Source organism: Pseudopodoces humilis, chromosome 3 (assembly GCF_049639895.1).
Source record: "Pseudopodoces humilis isolate 2021_Gansu_Grassland_sample_001 chromosome 3, ASM4963989v1, whole genome shotgun sequence".
NCBI lineage: Eukaryota > Metazoa > Chordata > Aves > Passeriformes > Paridae > Pseudopodoces > Pseudopodoces humilis.
The window spans coordinates 44,064,939-44,085,803 of record NC_142202.1 but is presented as its reverse complement, the minus strand read 5'-3'; the positions used below and the strand labels follow the sequence as shown (position 1 = coordinate 44,085,803).

Here is a 20,865-nt window from a genome sequence, read left to right as displayed (position 1 = left end):
TTCCAATTAATTCATTTGGTCATAGTGGTCTGGAGTAAAAAGTAAATTTGATATCTGACATCTAATGACAAATAAAAAGGATGTATTATTTGACTTGGACTTGCATTGTTATTCTACTCTAAACTACTAAATGCAACAGAATAAACACAGAAGTACTTGAAATTCAAGTATGTTAACTTTGTGGGCAGGGTTATAGTAGTAAGCTAATAAATCTATAAAATTACTATTTGTGAAGCCTTGATTTTTATGCCTACCACTATACACAAAGATTAAAATGGCTTTTTTCCAGCAGTGTCCAAGCAGTTTACTATTTCCTCTTCCAGATGGAATAAATCTAGCTGCTGGTACAGACATCAGGTTATATCATAGGCTTTTTTCTTGACAGTGGTAACTTAATTTTCTCAGACAAGAGAATCCACAGTATAGAAAAAGGGTGTGCAAACTTTAGAATTATTATAAATATTTTATCATCATGGCCCCATTTATAGTAATGCTCATAAAAAGCAACATGCACCTAATATGTTCCTGATCCTAAAGAGACCAAGCATGATTTTCCTTGTGGTTTTACCTGTAAATAGCAACATGTTGTCTACAACACTTGAAGATCTGAAATCTGCATTTCTATCTTGAAAACTTAGACAACAGGTCTCATTCAAAAAAAAAAGGGAACTAATATCTATCAGGAATATATCAGGGCTTACAGGTTGCAAAAAAACCATGCATTTTTGAAAGAACTATGCAGATGTCATAACAATGTCATCAGTGGTTATTTAAATGCCAAGTCAATTACTGTTTTATGTACTTTTAAAAAGAAACAAAAAAGTGATATCTGCAGACCTCAGATACAGAGTAGCCTGCAACTCAAAAACATGGAAAAAATCTCTATATGGTTCTGTTCACATAATATGTGTATTTCTTAGTTGGTAATGATGTAAATACACGGGGTTTTTGCAGGGGAAAATGGCTGGCAGCATGATTTTTCCTACAATAATCTGTGTAATCCTTTAAGGAATTAATGTGATACAATTTATAACACTGAAGGTAATTGTAATACTATTATATGTCTACTTTCACTTTTTCAAAAATAGCTCTTACCTTGGTCCACAAATAGTGAAGCTAAGGGAACACCCTTCTGATTTTTCATTAAAACAGTTGACCAAGGGTTGCTGCCATCTGAAAGGGGTCTTACTCTGCAATAACAATAGTTATTCTGAGATAGATAGATACCATGCTCACATAAACTTTATGAGAAAATGACTTTCTCTTCAAACTATAAACCTGAAGTACGTAACTTGAAAACCTTTCCAAAGGTAAAAAGAAGATGGAGTAGCATTGAATCATACAATCATAAATGTAAACATGCCTTAATGTCAGGTATTCTTTTTATGATAAAAAAATTTCATGCCTAAAAAGAAAGCAAATTAAAAATGGGCCTTTGCTACCTATTGAGCAACACAGGTTTGTGAAAACCTGGACAACAGTTTCATTGTCTCAAAGAAATGTTGTGAATATTGGAAGTTTATGAAAAACAGTGACTTCCAAACAAACAAAAATAATATAAAGCCAGTTCCAAATGATCATCTGGAACCAACTCCTGATACAGGTGGTTGGGATAACCGAGTGGTTATCCCTACCAAGAAAAATAAGGAAAGGCCCAATAAATACTTTTATATATTAGAGAAATAAAGAAAAGAATTCTTACTATCTCTAGTTTTGAAAACATAATCTGTAAGTAAAGCTGTCCAGCTGATTTTCATAACCCTTTCACCCTCTGTTTGTCAGTATAAAGGATGTTCCTGGTGTGAACTGTGCCTCGCTTATGCCAAATCAGTCAGTCTTACTTAATCATACTGAAAGTACCCAGTGGGGGCCATGCTTACAATTCCTCAAAATAATGTGAGAAGGGCAAGAAAGACGGGCCATGAATGTCTGGTATGCACTGGTAGCTCAGCATCCCAGTATGTTCTACATCTCAAAAAAACAGAGATAAAGGGCAATAGATAAGAATCAATAAAACTTTAACATAAGTAGGTGTTTTATCTTCAAGACTAAGTGGGGCAGCTACATCAGTAATGTAATTTCTAAATTAATTAAAAGGTAGAATTTCTTGCTGTAGAGACAGCAGAACTTTTTTCCCTCACTACCTATGCCACTGCCAAGAATGCTTTAGTATTATTGAAAAACCAAAATGTAGTAGACATACCTGTCCTTACAATCTGCACGGTCCTTTGTTTGAACTGAACTTGGTCCCCATGTACAACCTCTCCTTTTAAAACTTCTCTTCACATCTTCAAACTCTTCTTGGTGATATGTTGTGCTCCTTCCCCAAGTTCTGTTGCTTTCATCTGAAGTTACTGGAGATTGGATTTAGAAACACAAAACCCACACACATAAATACTATTTTAAACTCAAAATATTTTGACAGAACAGAGTATCTTCTGCACTGCAAAACCATTTTGACACAGTAACACACAGGAGTAGAAAAAAAATTGAGGGTTTTTTTTTCTTTTACAACAACCACCACACACTAACTTCATTGATCCAAAAAGATGAGCAAGAAAGAAAAGCAATTTATAAGCTGACAAGAGACCCAGATTAAAGATAAAGCAGCAAAGCAATCACATTTTCCATGCTTCCTTTAACTGAGAACCTTGTATTTAGGTAATTCAGACAAGTGAATTAGACTGAGCACTTAAATTCAATGAATAAAATATATTCTGTGGACAGTTGGTATCAAAAGAAACAGAATATTCCAGTTGTGACCATGATTAACATTTTCTTTCTCACTGCACCAAAATAAATTATACTTTAAAGTGTCTAGCCTCCATTAAATGCTTAGTCTGTCACTGTCTCAGCTGATAAATTAAATAGAACCAGCACCTAGGAAACATAATGAAATCTTGCCTTTTTTCATAACCCCACAGGGAAGATCATATTCACTTGTGATATCTACATCTTGCTGGTACACATATACACTGTTTCTTCGGCCATTAGCTGAGTGTGTATCTGTTTTTGGAATCACTGAGGAAAAATTAAGAGAATGTAGTAGAAATCTTAGTCAAATTGATTTCAGAAACAGAACTGTTTCCCTCACATTTTTATCTATGGGTCGTAAAGCCTGCATCTATAAAGGCATTACGCATCTTCTAATGATAGGTTTTCATGGTAGGGTTTAAAGGCCCCTCTTTCTAGGACCTGATCCGGGAGAGTAGATTTTCACATGCCACCAAGTAACTGAAGCATTAGCTTGGTATCATGATGGCATGCTTATAGATATGATGGAGATACCTAGGAGAAAAACAACGTAGCCAGTTATAACAGCATGATAAATGAGGGGGTATTTACATGTCCATGGTTCTGCTGTTCCTTCAGTGTACAGGTTCTCCTCCTTCCTCACCATATGCCTCACCAGCAAAGCTCACCCTGTAGTATGGCACTACACTTGCTGACCTTACACTCTCATTTTCAACTACATTCCTATGGAGTACGTACCTTAGTGGTTTTCCTTCTCCCTCCCTTCCAAAATCAGCAGAATTTGTTTTAATAAGAAATTAATGAGATTTTTTATTTAACTTAATGCTTAGATTTGAAAGCTAGACTTGCTCAAGATAATGTGAAGCAGTCAAGTAACCAACTGTTATATATGCCTGTTCAAATCACCTGTATTTGAGCAAGTCATCTTGAAACAAAGACACTTTGAAGTTAAATCAAGATAAAACTTTATTGTGGGAAAGGGAATTTATTTTGCACAGGTGCAGATGGGTGTGGAAGCTAAATTGTTTCAGCTAGATACTCCTGAGATATCTGATAAGCTTTTAGGTAAAAATTTAAGGATCCAAACTCAGAAGCAGACAGGCACCTCTTTCAAATGAGAGCCTTTATGTTGTCATTCATGTTCAAGCTCTATGAATAGAAATGGCTGCTCAAATAAAAAAAGAAAAAAAAATCCTCAGTGGCACTTAGCACACATGCAAGGACTGGCACTACAATAGCTTACACAAGGCTATGCAATTAAAAAAACAAACACAGAAAACTCAAGTTTTCAGAACCATGCCAATACCTGACATTTGCTTCATTTCCAAGCAATTCCTCACAGAGCAAGAAAAATCAAAGAAAAAATGAGACAGTTTATATGTAATTATGACATTTTACTAAGAAAAGCTTTTCTTTACCTTTCTGCAAAAAGCAAAGCAAAGCAACCAACCAACCAGAAAAATCTACCATGTTTTGAGCACAGGAAACTATTGAGAACAGATACTCTGTCAGCTAACATCTGAAAAAGACTCCAGTTGATTTTCCTTCCATTCCAAATTTGTCCGCCTCTCTCCTTTATACACAACGTTGCCAATTGTATCCATTGCAGCTCAAACAAACACTGAAGTGCCAAAGAAGACATCACTGCACCTCTTTACACATTAACAATGAAAAGGACTTCGTAAGGCAGAGGTGTTACAAAGGAGATGAGAGATGTGATTTCTATCCAAACTTTAAACAAAGTGTCAGGCTGGTCTAAAAATTAATCAATCTTTACAGACTAGCTAAAGAACAGTATTGAAAAAGATCCTCATGCATTCTGATTTCCCCTTCTCCTCATTTATAGCTGACAAAGCCAGATTCTGGAGTCATCTCCCACACAGGTGACTGTGCTTGCAAGAGAAGACAGCCAACATCCATAAGCAATCAGCTGGAACAGGTTCCACTGATTTCATAAAGAGAGAGAACCTTAAGGCATTCCTCTCTAAATATGGATAATTAGACAATCTACTTTGCACAATAGATCAGACAGTACAAATGCAAGCACTGAATCCTGTAGGAACTGTTTTATCTATGTCACTCCCAAATATAAATGCATGCTTCTCTGTAATAACATGATTGTATTCCTGGTACTTCCACTATGTGAGCATGAACATACCTTCCTTTCTGTTGCCAGTATACGTAATAATGTAGACCTATAAATGTACCCACAATTTTTATTTTTTTTTTGGTCTCTTTTTCCTATCTTTAAAAAACCTAAAGCAAGACTTCTGGGTTTATACCTGCTTAAAGTTTGATTCTTTTTTGACGTAAGAAAGTTGGGTTATTGGCTCATTCTTTGATCTTTCCATGTTACTAGACTCCCTTACTCTCTGAACCTTTATTTTCCTTCATCAACTCCAATACCTAATAAAAACTTGTTTTCCATAATACTTGGGTTCTAAATGCGATGCTTTACCTTTTGTCATAAATTTTGATTCATCATTGTTTTATCCCAATCAGTTTAAAAATTGGTTCCCAAAGTAATTAAGATACAACTTAAAGCATTCACAATCATTTTGAATTACTGAAAATTAGCAGTATTATCCCTCCCTTCAAAGAAGTTGCAACTGTTAGAACAAATCAAGTGATGTGGAAATCAGACAGAAATCTACCTGGAATGTGATACTACTACTGACATTCAGTATGTATATGGAACACTCCCTATTGATCAAACGAGTGGAGACTTACATTGTATAGCCCGAAGACGAGGAATTATTGTAGGGCTACTTGATGGACTAGAGCTGTTACTGTTTAAACTCCTCCTCTTATCCAGATTGGGGGATGCCTGCACTGTTATTTTGTGCTGGAAATCTGTAAAAGAGCAAAACAAATCAGTTTTAATGTTTGGAATAAAAACTTCTCAGAAGAACATGCTGCTATACTTCTTAAAATGAAGTCAAATAATGAATTAGACTTCATTATTTGTAATCTATTTATACAGATAAGAGATATACATATTGTAAACACTGAAAAATTCTCTAATTGTAACAACTTAGATTTTGAGTCACACAGGCAGGACTTCACACCTTCTTGGGTGAACAGGAACAACAGTGAGTAGGTCCAAGTAGACCTGATGTGAGACACATCCACACCACAAATTCAATCCTTTTGGTTGTCACAGGAGGAGCAAAAATTACCTCTCAGTATTTAATCTCAAATGAATAAATACTCATGGCAATGAGATTTGCCTTATTTTTTTTTAACATGTATTTCATATACATAATAACACACACAAAAAAAAAAGCATTAACAATGAAAACAGTAAAATGAAAACATTCATGTCAGAAAATCATGACAGTAAACCACAGAACTACACAGAAATATTTATAGCAAAGTAGTGAAAAAAAGAACAAATATTTAGGAAGAAAAATTTATTAAATGAACCTTAATATGCCTCTCTAACACCCATCACCAATGCAATTATATTGTACACTATTCTTAGAATAGAATTGTCTCAAGGACAAGTTCATCTGGATGCTCTTGGAAACTAGAAGCTAACTGCTATTCTGAATGAAAATATTTATTTTATCGCTGTTTCAAGTGAAATATAAGCAGAACTGGAAACAAATGGACCAAATATTTAACTGAAGCTTGCAATCCAGCATAAATCTAACTAAAAACCATAAATCTACCATGTTTGTCTGGGGGGGCTCTAAAGTGGCATTTATCTTATTTGCTCTTATTTTTAAAGTAAGGAGAAATATTTCACTAGTGCTGAAATAGTTCTCTAAATATTACTGCCCTCTTCGTGTCTTTCCAGCTAGCAGACAGCTACGATTTGGTCAGACTTGTGCTAACACAGCATCAAACTGACAGACTTGACCTGGAAGCCGTTGAAAGGAAGCCCACCAACGCCAGGATGCTGGTAATGAATTTGAAATAATAATGAAGGCTTTCCAACCATTGATGAAACTATGAATTTGTGCAGTGCTATCTGGTGGCAACATTAAAAAGGCCAGCCCCAGAGAACTGAAAGATCCTCACTGTCTACAAACACACTTTGTTTTCAAAGGGGGCATTTTAATGCATTCACAGGTGGAATGAAATGCTCTAACATTCAAATTATACCATATTTGTATTCTGAAATCATCTGGTGCTGCTATTTGTATGTTTTCTTGCAAGAAATAAGGCACTGAAGATTGTAAGTGCTGTGTTGTACTTGCAACTGCAGTAAGTGTGCAGCTTGAATCTACTGGCACCTGTACACCCCCAACCCTCTCAAAGCAGCGTTTTTCTGCTCAGTATTTGCAATTTTAGGGCAAACAGCACTAATATTTGATCATGTTAGAAAGTTCTGGCATGTACTAAAAAGTAGTTTCTGTCTGTATAGTAACAATGACAACAAAAATCTGAACTTTGAACCAGTACTAAATCATGTGCTAGTGAACTTTCCCTCCAAATGGGATGGACTACTAGCTGAATCATTCTTTCACATGAAATGAGGACTACTTCATGAGAATATGCTATGTGGAAGCTTTTCCTTGTGGGGAGGGAGCTAGACAGTTCTTACCAAACCTTTCTGTGCATTACAGTAGATGAATCTGGCAACAAAATATAATAGGAGCCAACACTGAAAACATTAACTGAAAAAGCTGGTATATTTAATCATTACATATACGGTGAACTTTTAAAAAATTGCAAACCTGAAGGCAAACTAATTCTGTGTCCATCTTTGAGTTTTAACCGGCTTCTTTTAAACTTCCCCTTCCTCTTCTTTACATTGGGTTTCTCTTGGTTTAACTGGAATATCATGATATTCAGCTCACGCTCCAGGACATCGATCTCGCGTTCCGCTAACTGCTGCTCACGGCGCTTCAGTAATTCTTCTTGAGATTTTTGCTGAAGAGCTGCTCTTGTCAACTCCTCTTCTCGTGATCGAAGCTCCTGAAGACAAGATTCACAAAAGTAAAACTAAGTAATAGTGTGAAGGCAGTATTAAAGGCTGCGTGGACAGTAGGCTATATTTCTGGCTTTATTTTTAAGACGCACTATATGCATGCAATATGCCTAATCTTCTGCCAGTCCTCCATTCTCAAGAAACTAAAGTTCTGTATTCAGAATCAAGCATTACACGGATTTCCTTTAGCCATATAACTTGAGTCACTCCACTTAAAGCAGGTAAGCAGTGGAAATAGGGACAACACATGCAATCAAAGATTCTCAGCTAACAGCCCAGCGGAAAATGCGTTTTAAGTATTTCACACGATGAGAAACTCTTGCACAGCATGAGGCTGCTACTGAATATGCTTTCCTATGCTTTCACATAAAGCCAATGACCTGACGAATACACAAATTATTGCCTTTATCTTAAATTCTCTAACCTTTCCTGTTTTTCAGTCACGTATTAAGTAGCACTTTTCTATCTAGAAAATCAGTATTACACTGAATGTGGATTAGTGCAAGAGGATAAATTAAGTCATAAGACAGCTGTTTCTTAATTAAATTTAGCAGGTATCTGTATCATCAAACAGCTACTAACCATTGAATTACAGCACATAGACTCCCCAGTCACCACTCTCAAGAAGAGCTGCTCCTCTTTTAACTCTTTTTTAATTTTGGAAAAGCTTTAGTAAAGAAGCTAGTTAATTTTTCATGGTAAATGAATACCCAAAGCTAAACAGCTGTAAAACCTAGCATCTTATCTTGATCTTCAGTTTCCAAAATCTGTTAAAATACATCTGAAATTTAAGACGCCCTAGTTTCAGACCTTCCTTCATAGTATGGGGCATATTACACAGGAAACAGACTTAGAACACTTACACTTTATATTGCTAATAACACTGTACTGAAAGTATAAGAAAAGGAGAACTAGATGTGACTCATACTATGTATGTTACTCACAACATATTTTTTTCATATGATTTTGTAAATTCCACTTAATTCAACTCAGAAGACCATCGCTTGAAAGAAAACTATGCTAAAAGTTCAGGATATCTAAGAATTTTATTTCTATTTAAAATTAATTTGTACACTATACAATTTTATAATTGTGATGTTGCTTAGTTTTGTTTGTTTGTCTTTCATTTTTATTTCAGAACTGACTGCCCAATTCAGCTCATTGGTATCCAGCAATTTTTTATGCCAGAAGAATTCCTTATTTTATACTGTTAAAGCAAAAAATTACTTCTTGTACTGTATTACTTCAGTGTTTTCAAATCAGGGGGTGTTCAAATGAGCCCAAAAGACTATGGATCTCAAAAGACAGGCTGGCACTGAAGCAAACTGGTTCAGTGAGAAGTGTCTGTTCTTCAGAAAGATACTTTCTAGGTTTTTTTACAGCTTATAGCACACATACACTTCTTATCATGGGTGTAAAATGTAAGTGATATGACTGACAAATTTCATATGGTATACTAATTTTGAGTGAACTTGTTTCAACACAGTATTGGAAACCAAATTTTTTTTTAATTGACCTACTTAACATACAGTGTCTTGCTAAAGGCAATTCTGCCTCTTGGAAATTCAAAGGAACCTGTTCATGCCAGCAAGTAATGCTTTAGGTAGTGTTCTTCTGTTTGCTCTGTTTTTGGTTTTCTTTAAAGATACTTAATAACTTAATTTAGAGACTCCTGAAAAATCCTCATTTTCCCCCTCCCCTGTGTACTCAAAATAGGACAACCTAAAACAAGGATTGAAAGCAGAAACTACATGCATTCAGACTTAGAAAAAAGATACTTTAAGGTTTAAATAGAGAAGATCTTTATTACTGCATTAGTAGAGTAGTAAAGGTACATTAGGAGACACTGTTATTTTCCACCTTTCACAGCTCTCAAATCCAGGTTCCACAAAGCTCAGCAATCAGGCAAAAACTGAGGGCCATTTACTAAAAGGTAGACAGTCTAGAAGATGTATAAGTGTTTTCTCAATGAGAGATTAAGTATTTACTCTTTTCCAAATAAACTAATTAAAACCAGACTTATTGCAATTAGTTAGGCAATGTTTCCACACCAGTCTACAATTAAAACACCTATTGTAAGGAAGCTTGGAAAGAATTTTGTATTTCAGTTGCTCAAGAACATTTGTCAAAATAAGATTGTGATCTTCTCTTCGAGTAGGCGTCACCATCATTTGCAGTAAGCCCTTGAGGAAATTCCTCCAGCTACAGAAGTTCCTCTTTTACAGAAGGAATGAGACTCCACGCAGAGGACTTTTATTGTTTTATTATTATATAAGTATTTTATAGACATTACTTTCTCTCTAGTAGCTCATAGCAAAATTGATAATGTGCCAAATTAAAAAACCTTGCATATATGAAAACTTTGTCTGAGTCAAAGTTACGTGTTTTCAGTCTTAAAGAAGTATACCTCATTAGGGTAGATGCCTCTGGAGATGCACTTACTTTAGCATACCAAAAGTAAATTTCATTTTATCTTTTCCCCCTCCCTAACTGAGCTTAACTCACTTTTGTAACAAAAAATATGACTCTTCTCATAAACCTTTTCACCTGCTTATTTAATCCTAGACTTGATTTAGTCAGATTTTTCTGGGATAGGAAATCTCCTACTAGTGTAATGCCTCCAGAAAAACAAAAAATAAACATAGAATCTGAACAGGAAGGCCTGTTACAATTGCTCCCAGAGTAAAAAAAGGAAAATGGTTGGTTGAGCAGTTGCTGGAGGGGTCAAAAACAGAGTTATGTTCTATGACAGGTTGAGACAAGTGAACACAGTAGCTGGTGACACCAAGGCAAGTAAAAAAAGGAAGCCTCTACTACCTGTAGAGGAACTATAATTCAATTGCAAAGGAAGAGACCTGACAGCTTCTGAGGCACACAGTTCAGCTCTAGCACTCTGTATGCCTACTGCAGGCAGAGCACACCACACCACATACTTACCCACTTCTGTGAATCAAAATGAAGAGGGAAATGCAGAGGGTAGAAGAAACAGCACAGAGGAAGTATTTAATGATACTGCAATCTTAGGGGTGATGAGTAAATTCTAATACCACTGTGCTAATATTACAGTACATATGTAATGTCACACCCAACACTAGTCAGAAGTCCACACACATGGCAATTTGTGACATTTGATGAGAAGTGAAGGATAAAGGCTACAAACTGACTTGAAAGACAAGAGTTTAGATCTTGCTTTTGTCAAACTTGGCGACTACATCTGTAAAGTTTCTTCACAATCCACTGCATTTCAATTTATTGTCCTCCTTGTCTACAATCATTTCATGAAAAATAAGAGCAAATATATACTGGGCAATAATTATATTGCAGGAAACACCTGCAAAGAAGGAATCTGTCTTTTCCAGAAGCATTTCTAACAGGGACTCGAGCACATCTGGCCTATTCTAACTTATCTTTTATCAAGTTGTCTAAAGGAAAATATAAAACTCAGGGTGGTTAAAACCAAGTTGAAGTGAGTATAAGAGAAAACAAAGAGAATTGACAGTGAGTACTCACTTAGTACAAATATACTGCGATGATAGAGTATGGAAAGAAGATCAGTGACAGAAATCTGAATAATAAAAGAAACTAGATTTGCTGATTCATGTATATATGAGTTTGACCTTATTAGTATCTGGCAAAAATAGGTCTCAAAATGCAACACTGAAAGGCATCCATATGATCAGTCTGTTCAGCAAGAAGAGAGATAAAAGCATAATTACATTTTTGGAAAAGAAGCCATGGGATACAGTCACATTACAGGATGAAAGACTTTTCATTCTCACAGCTGAGGAGAATGTTCAACAGCAGCTGAAAATTTACAGTCAGATTAGCTGAAGGGATAAATTAAATTTAAGTGATACAAGCAAACATACAAGAAAAAAAATAACACATTTTAAAAAAGAGCCTAGAATGCCACATTTACAGATCTACAACCCATTTTCTTTGGGGAGACAGGTGTGGATATCTTTCTTTTTCAACTGCCTGTATATCTGCATGAGTACATTGGTAAGCAACAATTCAAAAGTTCAAAACTGCTGTACCACATAAACATACATACACACATACCCTCCCTTCGCTGCCATGCAATTGGAAAAATCAACTTACTTTTTCCTTGGTCCTCAATTCATTAAATATCTGCTGAATTTCCAATTTCCAGTCATCTTGCATGGAGTGGAAAGACTCTTGAGGCATTTCAGTCATAACTGCCCCTTCAATGGCAGTAAGCTGTTCAAGAATTAAGGCAAACGATGGTCGGATATGAGGGTCCTGCTCCCAGCATTCTAGAATTTATCAAAATCCCGTCAGTTTGTAATAGCACATAGAACTTTTTAAAGAACTACGTGAATTTCAAGTTACTTGCTACTGCATTTCAAGCTCTGATGTGTTCCCTTTACCTGCAAGACATCCCCAGTTCTGTCTCAATTTATAGAGGTGGCATCTACCTGTGGGGGTGACACTGGTGGTTCAGTTCTTTCCCCCAGGACTGAGATTGATGAGAGACCTGTTTTCATGTTCGGGCTGACAATGTTTATTCTTCCTTATCTACATTACATATTTACAGACTACAAGGACCTATATACACTAGGGTAACAAGGAGCAAAATGATTGAAGAAGTATCTCTTCAAGGTCTTTTAAGTGTCAACCCATCCAAAAAGGAAATGCCAAGTAACTTATTTTCATTATTAACCCAGTAACTAGACACCTGTGTCCCACAATGCGTATTCTTTCATCCAATCCCTTAGTATTACCCAAAAACCTTAGAAGAAGAAGGAGGAAAGGACAATGCCCTAAATCCTCCATGTTATCTCTTATTCACTAATATAGCTAAAACCCTGAACTCTAACTTTCACCCAGTGACTTAATATAATTCTGTCTTACACACATTCTCAGTTTCTCTACTTAATTCTAGAAACCTTTTCCATGGTTTTAAGTTAAACTCAATGTTTTCTTGAGAGTCACAGCCTGCCAGCACAGATAAGGGAATATTATCTGTGCCTCTGACTCCAACATCTACCTGCTTGTATTCAGAGGATTGTTTTTGTATTAATAGTAAAATTTTTTTGCCTATTTTTAGCATCTGAAATAGCAAAACTAGCAATATTGTACAGAAGGAATAAATTAAGAGGTAGAAAAATTCATTAAACACAAGAAAATAGTCATTAGCAAGCAATGGCTTTCTCTCTAAAATATTTCCAAAACATTTTTGACACTCAGGATGAAACAATGAAAAGAAAAAGGCATTCGCAATTCTTCCCCCTGGGATTTTAGTCTCATCTTGTATTAATCCACAGTATAATCCTGTCATTTATGGAAATTAATGCAATTTCAGAGTAGAACAAAATCTGTGAAATCAGAGTACAAACTGTACTGTTGCTACTGAAAAACTTATATGCAACACTGTACGGCTCCCTCAGAAACACACCCAGCTCCCTGTAACACCAGATTTCTGTGTAAAGAAAAATAAAATACTTGTTAAGCAGCACACTATCAAATGAGGTACTTATTTGGCAACCCCATGATTATTTCATACCCTCAAAACATAATTCTTTCAATACATAGGAAGAAACAACATGGATACCTTTCATTAGTTTTGCAAATGGTTCAGGGCAGGTGGATGGAATGGGCAAAGTAAGCTTATTGACAGCTACTCCATAAGCCACAGCGAGGCCATCAATGCCACGGTAAGGAACCTCTCCTGTAAGCAGTTCCCACAGCAACACTCCGTAACTACAAAAGGTAATGTTTTAAACAGTTATTTTCTGGGAAAGAAACAAAAAGAATACAAGAAAACACAAGTATCTGTCCAATCATGTACTCAAATTCATAGGGATCTCCCAGTCAAAAGTGGATGCCTTTAAGTCAGCTCTGCTTTTGTCATCGTGCACCTTTCCACTTAGAGTGATTAAGCAAATTGAGTGCGACTTTAAGACTGGCTCAAACTCTTATTCAAAATGTAAGCCTGAAGCCACTTCTATAGAAATGCTAATTTCGCATAAACCTGACTTAAAACAGAAAGTCTGAATGACAGGAAAACAAGCAACCTTGTCCCCACCAAAAAGCAAACAAACAATAAAAAGAAATCCTCAGCAGAGCATTGAGGCCATTCCCGTGTCCAAATATTTTACAGCAATTTGCCTAGAGGGATATATTTTATTTTTTTTTTTTTTTTAAATAACAGCAATAAAAAGTACAGAAAACTCCCATCTTTATCTGGAAGTTTACATTTCTAACCTTGTCTGTATATATAAAGGCCAGTTAACTTGTCACTTCCCACTGAAGATGCAACAAGATTGAGAAATTATTTCATGCACACACAATTAATTTCTCTATTCTAGAAAAGTCCCCCCACAAAATCCAAACACAGTAACACTATGTTAACACTGTTTCCAGCGAAAGGTGGTGACATGAAGAGATCTTTTCTCAGCGTCAGGTACAGACATCAAGAACCACAGGAATTCCTATTACAGTAACAATAACCATAAGAATTTCTGCAATGCTCTCCACTCAAAGAGCTGGGTGTTGCTTTTACCTTCTTTGGGTCTGTATGCCCAATGCTTGGCTTGTTCAAATGACCCAAGCCCCTGCAAAGGGCAGGGACAATATGCTGGCTGCTGTGGCTCTAGAGCTCCTATTCTACCACCCCTGAAATGGACAGCTTTCACAGTCATTTTTGTGAAGTGGGAATTACTCCTTTCAGAATGTTAGCCTAAAGTGGACTTTATGACTGGATTTCCTTTTGTTTTTTGTTCCTCCCTTCATCCCCCACACCCTCTCCACTTCTTCCTGCCAGGGAATCACTACCTGTAGAACAAGGATCCAAAAGACAACCTATTGCTGCTTTTGACCAGTAAAGTGAGCAGGCAAAGGAAAAAACAGAATACAAACAATTGCTCTTGACCCTTTTCTCCAAGTGTGCAAAGAAACCACCTACAAGTTTTGCAGGACTAGACTGAACTCTCCAAGACAAGAAGAAAAGCATTCTGCACTGGGGAAGTGAGGGTTACGCACCCCTTAAGATTAGAAATGACACCACAAGTGGACCAGATGTGACAGGGAGAAGAACACACACCAGTTAAGGTTTTCTATCACTCTCTGCTTAATGAGAAAAAGTCAGTCAGCATTACACAACACCTTATGACATCACCTCAATAAATAATAAAACAGCAAACTACACAATATCACCACAAGTATCAGCAGTACTTTGTTATCTATGGTCTGAGAATTATTACATTTCATAAAATCTTAAAAGTTAGTGAATTTACAGTGCTAACACTTCATCAAAAGCTGAAGGAAAGAGTCTGCATTTGCAGCCAAAAGAAAAAGGAATTTTAGAAGTCTTGCGCTTCTTAATAATTTCCTCCCGATTTTTCTGGTCTAATTTCTGCATTTGCTTGTATGCTAAAAGAAGGTTAAAATAATGAATTCCAATTTGTTTTAAAACAATGGTATTCTGACCATAATGAATTCAACACTTCCTGTGGTACATACACATTTTATGTCTGATGGAGGAATTCTCCTGAACTACAGTTCATCTGTATCCTTGGAGAAAGCATAAAAAAAAAGACCTCTCAGCATGTACAGACTGTTCAAAATACAAGTAATTCCTGCATTCAAACTATTCCATATGTATTTGAGCATAAACTCTGAAGATAAGTAAAACATTAAATTTAACTAAAAAGAAGTCACCTTTTATAAAAAAGCTGTATCATGCTATTAGCCTTGGTTATATTTACAATTCAAGCCTTGAATCTTAAGGAGTTCTCAACAGTGCCAAGAAGGTGGTTGTAAAGTTTTAAACAGACCAACACAGTAACAACCCTTTAATGAAAGCAGTCTTAATGTCAAGTACCAAGAGCCAGGACTATGGGGGAAAAACTGCAAGGGGGAAGCCTAAAGGCATTATGGTCTTGATACGCTGGAGTTTTTGGGAGGTACTAATGTGTCACTATCTAGGAAAACAACTACTTGTCAACCCTCTGAATTACACAAGTAGCTATTCTGTGTATTAAATTTCACCAGCTCACATACAATTGTCTTATGCATATAGTCTGAAATAGCTTTTCTTTAAAGAGCAAAAGCTATGTCCCTTTCCATTGTCAGCAAAAGGTCAAAGCCACAAGCTTGTCATTGAAATACATAATTTTAAACCACAAAAATGAATACACTTCCAAAAATATGTTAAGTATTTTCATTATTAAAATTATTTTCCTTCAATCAAATGTGATTTAAGCCTTACTGCATCTCACTCCAGTGAAAACCTGATTTTACATATTTTAAGAGCTGCAAAACTGAAGGTAAGGTTCTCAAAGTTTATTTTACTCTACAATCCATCTTCTAGAGCAGTAGTTACTAAGCACTGCTACATGAATCACTTCAAATTTATACAAATGTTCCAGACAGAAGCAACTACTAATTCTGCTGTACAGTAGATGCTTCCTGGCTTTGCCAAGGGCTTGTATGAACATTACTCTAAAGACCACTGCTGAAGCACACCATCAGCACCTGGAAATCTGTGGGCATATTTGCACTTTCAGGCTCCACACAAAATTAAGACTGACACACCACTCAGAAACGTGTGATGATTGATGGAAGGGTAGGGTTGGAAGAGCAGAATTCTTGTTAGGGAACTTGGAAGCAGGTAAAATAAATACAGAATAAAATAAATACAGTAGTTAAAGCTCTGGTTTGGAAAGTGAAAGGACACACATGCAGGGCCTGGAAAGCACTAGTTCTGCTATCTAGGATGACACCTGAGAACATACAGCCTGGAAGGCTCTGCATGGAAATACTCCCACAGCATTTCTGAGCACTGGCAGATTCTGGAAGACTAGCTGGAAGTGTGAGCTGCCTCAACTTGAGCAGAATCAATTGCTCTTTTTTTTTCCTAATAAGAGGTCTGCAGATTTCATTCAGAGCCTCAGCACTCAGTATGTGTAACTGAGGTTTAGAAACTTGCTGAAACACACTGTGTTGTTGTCTTAAGAGAGACCCATATACTTAAATTGGTAACCTGAAGGCTTTTTAAAACAAAAACCACTCCTGTAACCAGGATACTCTTTATTTGCTTTTCTTTTAAAGAAAGAGTAAAGATAAGCAACAGAATAGATCAAGGTGCAGTGAGCAGAAAATGTTTAGAAGCTAAGAAGGTCTAAACTATACTGCAAAACACAGCCTTTCTACTTAAAAACCTCTCCTGTTAGACTTCCATCATTGAACTAAATACTTACATTTTTACAAGAGAGGCGTGCAGAAGAGAAGGCGAAGAAGAGAAATACTGTAGGTTCCAAAAATGTAAACTAATGTTGCAGCAGAATATAAAATAATTGCACCAAAGCATACCCCCTCAGATACCTAAAATCACAGCAACAAGACTGGACAGGACCTGTAATTAAGCATGGAATACAGCTGATTAGGGAAACGCCTACACCCAACCTCCATCCCGCAAAAGAAAAAAAAATAGAAAAAAGTAAGAAAGAATGGAAAAAAAATAGAATGAGGCCAAAGATGCTTCCCAACAGGGCATCAACTGAGACTAATGCAAATAAAATTGCTTCCAGAGACAAGACAAATGAGCGTCACAAAACAGCAGTGCAGGTACAGAATCATCACGAGAATACCAGAAATATTACTTCATGCTGCAGAATATCATGCATTTAAGCAAAATAGGACCCTATTTTACAATTATACAATACAGAACATGCATAAAGCGGCAGGAGAAAACACATTAAAGTCCTCCCCTCCTTCCCCAAATAGCTATCTTGGACCCTTCAGAGAAAGCACGTCAAAAAGAAAGGAAATGCAGACTTTTCAAGGTGGGGCACAGCAGCTTTTAGAGCCTATTGTGCAATCACTGCTTTTCTGCACTCACAAAACAGAACTAAATTAAAACTAAAGTTTGAATTACCTTTCTACAGAACATGTATCCCACACTACACCACTCAAAAAAAGCATCAGTAGTGAGAGCCGTATTATTTATATTATCCACAACAACATCTTAAATGAGAAATTCACAAATTTAACACAGGCCATTTCCCACCTTTTAAATTAGAGATCAAGTTAAAACAATTTTGTGCTGAATATACTCTCCTTACTCCAGCTACTGGAAGCAAAATCTCTGTAAATGCAGAATGCTTCAATCTAGTATAAACTTTTACACACAATCACATTCCAGATTCCTAAAAACAGCACAAATTCAAGGTTACACTCAGCAAAGTTCTGGTTTGCACCTCACTGTTATTTATCAGGCATGTAAGGCAATTCTTGGTTGCTCCCATTTTTAAGCAGATTGAGCGCTTTCAGGCATCTAATATAAAATAAACCTACCAAAATGAGATCAATCATACATCAAGAGCATACAGTTATTTAGAATAAGACTCCATAGAAACACTTGGTTATGTTGACCAACAAATATTTTAAAGGCTTCTCCTAATGAGAGCTTGCTTTAAAAAAATATTCTTTATTTTCCCTCTTCCTCCCACTGTTTGCAAGTAATGGATAACAAAAGGTATAGCAACTGAAGTAAATACTAAAAAATGTGTTTATTTCTTAGAAGAGCTAAACTGGCCATATGCTGAGACAATAACCTAGCAAACAACCAAAAAAAATTCTGTCGAAACCCTCAACACAGTTCCACTGAACATGGTCTTCAGCAGTCAAACTTCTTACCTCCAAATATCACTTCCTTTAGAAAACATGGAGGACTTGATAACTTCTGGAGCCATCCATGCATAAGTTCCTGCTGCACTCATTTTGGTTGTTCTGTGCCACTCTCTAGCCAGACCAAAGTCTGTAATCTTCAGAGTTTTATTACAAATGTCATCATGTTCCATCTTCTCTAGCAACAAAACTGCAAAAGATTGAGTTTGTAAATTAATGCAATGGCAATTAAAAACTAAAAAATTCCTGTTATTAATTTCACAATTTGTACTGCACAGATAATTGTGTACTTTTAGTGTCATGAAAATATTATTAAAATTTTTATATCCATGAAATGTTTTTTGATAATTTTAAGCTATTCCAAGCTATAAAACCAAGAAATACCTATAGTGTCATGAGCTCTTTATGCAACTGTATGAGTATATATCAAATTTGCACAACAAATACACTGGAGATGGAAAGTAAATCAAATCATTTGAGAAAGCCCAGAATCCTAATATTCCAGATGATGACAGGCTGCTAGAAGATTGCCCACTTTGCAACAAGATTCTGGAATAATAAAAACAGCAGCAGTAGTAAACCAAAAACAAACGTTAAGAATTCATATAAAAGACTGATAAAACGAAGTAGGATACATTATGTCACTGTATAAAATCCATTCTTAGTAGTGCCAATCCTAGCCCCTACTCATCTCTGAAAACGTGTAACAACTGAAAGAGGCACGGAGAAGGTCACAAGCAGGGTACTCAAAACAACATAACCACATCTACAAGGAATGGTTAGTAGACAAGAAGTCTTCCCTGAGGAAAAGAAACTTTTGCAAACAAAAATCTATATAACAATGCCTTGTTAGTGAAGAAAACTAGAGGTAATAATTGTTCAAAGTTTCTCACTACAAGAAATGGACACCAGTGGGTAAAATTAGCAATGAGAATCAAACACGTCAGTCTTTCACACAACACATAGGTGAACTTTGCAGCAAGATTCTGAACTTTGGAATTCCTGGCATGGTATGTGAATATTAGTACTTAACATAGATTTAAAAAGCACCCCCAAAAATTCACAGAAGTCAACTTGATATAGGGAATTTAGAAAAAAAAATATTTGTTTATATTATATATTTATATTTTATTTATTTATATAAATTTAAAATTTATATAAAAAAAGTTAGTTTCTTTTCATGAAATCCCTGGGCTACATATCAGAGCAAAGTTGGGAAGATATATGCCAGGGGAATGAGTTTGCCTTGAGAGTCCCCAACTGGCAATAGGCCGCTGGACTTGGATCCAGTCCCTTTTATGTTATATACACTGCACCTTCATGAATGTTGAAGAGTAAGTTATCCTTTTTTTGCTGCTGGATCTTACAGTGTCTGACTTGTTCATGAAACAACATTATTGGCAGAGTTGTAGCACCTGTTCAGGAAACGGTGTTACAAGAAGAGAACTGGGTAATTGTGTTAGAGCTCACAAGGAGGGAGACAACAGATGGAATAATTTTAACACACCATAATTTTAATTCCATATTCAGTTCTTCTGTCCCTGTCTGTGAGTTAGTTTTAACTTTCTGTTAAAATGATCTCCTGGGACAAAGACAAAAAATTAAATTACATGTAAGAAGCATAAATGTGTGTTTTCTACCTATATGTAGAGCAAAACACAGTACACGACACCCATTACCAAAAAAGCAGATGAAGACTTACCCTCCCTTACAGAAGAAAAACTGATGACCTTGCACTTGCAATTGAAAGAAATAATTCTTACTGGTAGATATTACCTCTTACAAATATTTCAAAAATGACATCAAATCCAGATAAAAGGAAAAGAACCCACATTCCATTTTCAGTAAGCTTCTTAACAGAGCAAAAGAAAGGCCAAAACAGTACAGACAAACCAAGACCTCACCAATGATCACCACCAGAACAGGTTAAATTCATGCAAGTTTTTATACTTTTATACTTGAATCAAAGACCTATTGTTTGCTGCTCCATTTCAAACATGTTCAGCAGAATTCCTGACATTCCTTGTCAGTCAATGTGACCGAAACCAAAAACAGTCAGTCTTGCAAAAGGTAGTAACTGGCATGTGACCAAGTTTCATCCTACAAAGGGACAACATTTTTTAGCGGTTCAAACTTCCACTTCCGGCTGGTAGCCAGGCAAACAAGACTACACACACATTACTTAGCAGCTGGGCAGTAAAAATGCTCAGCATAGCTGAGCAGCACTTTGTAAGAGCTTACCTTGGAGTAGCCTAGCAACCTTTACTATAGCATCCTTCCGCCTCTTCCATAGCTTCCTGGCCCTTGCTGGCTGCTAACCTGGGAGAAGTCATTTTACCATCACCAGTTTACCCTGTTTACTCAGCATCCCTCTCCTTTCATTTACCAGCCCTTTAAGTTGTCTTTTCTGGCTCCAATATACATGCAAGTACAATATACATGTTAAGCTGGGCAAGAGACAGTTTAGCACTTTTGGGTTTACTTCAATATTTTTCAGACTTTTTATTTTCCACAAAGAA

The 20,865-nt window shown here is 36.2% G+C and overlaps 1 protein-coding gene across 2 annotated transcripts in view; it reads right to left on the bottom strand.

The window, feature by feature from the left end:
- MAP3K21 (mitogen-activated protein kinase kinase kinase 21) overlaps positions 1–20,865 on the bottom strand; it is a 41,952-nt gene that overhangs the window by 4,923 nt on the left and 16,164 nt on the right. The window contains exons 2-9 of one of the 2 annotated variants that reach the window (XM_014263724.2): positions 18,356–18,536; positions 13,269–13,417; positions 11,795–11,970; positions 7,440–7,680; positions 5,485–5,607; positions 2,905–3,021; positions 2,204–2,354; positions 1,096–1,190 (exon numbers count right to left, since the gene is read on the bottom strand). In XM_014263724.2, coding sequence (XP_014119199.2) covers positions 1,096–1,190; positions 2,204–2,354; positions 2,905–3,021; positions 5,485–5,607; positions 7,440–7,680; positions 11,795–11,970; positions 13,269–13,417; positions 18,356–18,536 — 1,233 coding nt within the window. The remainder of the gene's footprint in view (positions 1–1,095; positions 1,191–2,203; positions 2,355–2,904; positions 3,022–5,484; positions 5,608–7,439; positions 7,681–11,794; positions 11,971–13,268; positions 13,418–18,355; positions 18,537–20,865) is intronic. The other variant, XM_005518659.3, reaches the window with a different exon arrangement.